The sequence below is a fragment of the Ruditapes philippinarum genome, unplaced genomic scaffold (genome assembly GCF_026571515.1).
Source record: "Ruditapes philippinarum isolate M1 unplaced genomic scaffold, ASM2657151v2 ctg4826_1_1_1_1, whole genome shotgun sequence".
NCBI classification, from domain to species: Eukaryota; Metazoa; Mollusca; class Bivalvia; order Venerida; family Veneridae; genus Ruditapes; species Ruditapes philippinarum.
Window position 1 is genome coordinate 39,837 of NW_026860856.1, and position 2,664 is coordinate 42,500.

At 29.0% G+C, this 2,664-nt stretch overlaps 1 protein-coding gene across 1 annotated transcript in view; it reads right to left on the bottom strand.

Moving 5' to 3' along the window:
• Positions 1-1,199: 1,199 nt before the first annotated feature.
• Positions 1,200-2,664, bottom strand: part of LOC132713578 (calcium release-activated calcium channel protein 1-like) — an 11,887-nt gene continuing 10,422 nt past the window's right edge. The window contains exon 3 of the mRNA XM_060696215.1: positions 1,200-2,259. Within this exon, the coding sequence (XP_060552198.1) occupies positions 1,891-2,259 (369 nt within the window). The 3' untranslated portion in view covers positions 1,200-1,890. The remainder of the gene's footprint in view (positions 2,260-2,664) is intronic.

The following is a 2,664-nucleotide window of genomic DNA, read 5'->3' on the forward strand; positions in this document are numbered from 1 at the left end:
TTTATCTACTATGGCAAGCTTTCTCAACATAAATTTATACACTTTCTAAACTTTGATTCCTAATGCAACTGTTTCCTTTTTCTCTCAACATAAATTTATACACTTTCTAAACTTTTATTCCTTATGCAACTCTTTCCTTTTTCAAAGGAAATATGAAAAAAAAAATCCAGTAATAAAAGTTTATTTATAATATCTATAACAATATCACACTTGCACTGAAAAAAACTCTGCATACCGTACAATACTAACAATTATAAGGAAATAAATGTGGAAGTTTGAAATAATAAGCATTTAATACACCAAAATAACAAGAATGAGTATATGAGTTTAACACATGTATTACTATAATTTCAATTTTTTCCCAATAACAATGTTTTCCAATCATGATTATGACATAAACATGAGCAACCCCCTGACAGGGAACACACTCAAATCTTTCTAACTTCAAACACATTTCAGAAAAAATATTGCAATAATAAATTCTCTTAGAAAACATAACGATCTTGAACAAATTATAAATCAAATTTCATAACTTCATGGTCAGTTTTGTCATAAGTGTTCTTTTATTCAAGAATGAACCAAATCCATAAATAAACTTTAGTAAATTTTCATAATTTGACCTTGATGATAAAGGTCAATTTAAGGTCAAGGTCATATCAGAATAATTCAATATGTCGGTTTTGTCATATGTGCTCTTTTGTTCAAGTATAAATCAAATCGGTAAAAAACTTAATGAGGTTATGTCAATTTAAACAAATTTCAATAATTTGACCTTGACAGTCCAGGTCAATAGAAAAGTCAAGGTCATATCAGAAGAATTCAACATGCTGGTTTTGTCATATGCTGGCGTTTTAGAGCATGTTAGTGTTTAAAATTATTTTTTGTCCAATAGGATTGCAGTATTTCAAATGAATCGTAACACATTTACTTTGGTAAATCGGCAAAATGTTAATCAGTCTAGTAAATCGACTGTTTATAAAAATAATTGAAAACACCAAGTCAGTTAAAATTTATTAGTACGTTTTTACAAATATATATCGGTTGCACTGCTGTGCAGCGCCTGACCAATTTATTTTTGTAAATACATACTTATAAACTTTAACCTATACTTATAGGTCATTTGGCGACGTTCCAGCTTTACTGGTGGAGGAAGACCTCAGGTGCCCTTCCGTGCATTATTTCAGGCACGAACGAGCATATAAGCATTTCCTTGGCATAATGGGCCTTTAAAGACTGATTCAAAGTATGTTATAAATATTAAACTTGTTGGTTAAATAAGTACATGTCATACAAGGTGTGCATGTTTTCTATTATTTGATGGATTAATTTTGATATAAACTGAGCACTGTCTATTTATTTTATTTAAAATGTCTATGAAAAGTTTTAAGTGAAAAAGTCAATGGAGCATTTATAAGAGTGGGATGGGGGTGTTGGTTTTAGGGAGTGTTTGGACGTGGAGAATTATCATGAATACTCAAAATATTAAACACAGATAAAGATTAAATAAACATTGTCTTATTTAAGCTAAATGAAATCTTTAGCAAAGTAATGAATAAAAAATTGAATTTATCAGATTTTTGAGAATTTTTTTTTTATCATAAAAATTTCCAAAACATCATAAACAGACCGAAAATAAATAATGCCCCCTTATGTATCAACCTCATAGTTTATATAAATTTTTGATGAATAATGAATAAAGTTTTAAAAAAGAAGCAGAAAAATCAAAACTGCAGCTTAGACCCTAACAACTCACGTACATAGGTCCATAATTATGTGATATCACATGTTATAAAATTTTCTTACAGTATTCAAGTTGAAATATATTTAAAAATGGTACAAGATAACAATAAATAATATGTTGAAAATAAAAACATAAAATAAAACTTTTTATTACACAGTCTGTGGCTGTTGCGTACTGTTCAGATTTTCTAGTTGAGAATTATTTTGCAGTTCCTCCGCAATCTGTTGAAGATCTTCTAAATCTCTATACGATCTCTCGTATTTATGACTTATCAATCGTCTGTAGAAAAATGCAGCAAAAAGTAAAAATATTATAAGAACAGGTACTACTATCGCTGTTGAAGCAATGGCAGCATCTTTATTGACAGACAGGAACTGTAGCCAACAAATTATTGTGATTTCTGCGAGAAAAAGAATTATCCCGAGTCCAGTAGAAAACGCCCAGGCCATCTGAATAAACCCTTGCATCTTTTCATGAGGAGATTCCTTGACTGCATTGACATTGTGTACATTTGATACCTGAAAAATAAAACATATAAGACATGTTTGACTTTTTCCCTGTAAGAATAACCCATTAATTTTCAGTGTCTAGTCTAGGATTCGAAAAACTGGGGGACTTTTATCGAAAAATGAGAATTTATTACTTTTGTTGATCTTTTTTCTTCTTTCTATATGTATAATTTTCCCCCTGCCTCTGAAAAAAAGGGGGAGTTCTCAAAAATATCAGGGAAGCCCCCCTCCTAGAATAGACACTGAATTTTGTTCTTTTCTATCAAAATATCAATTTTAAAACAGTATAATTATATAAATTATTATTAGAAGATATTACATGACATGTATGATAATTTATTTAAGTTTTATGTAAATAAATAATAAATTAAAATGTTAAATAATAATACTTAAAATAATAATCTATTGGTAAAG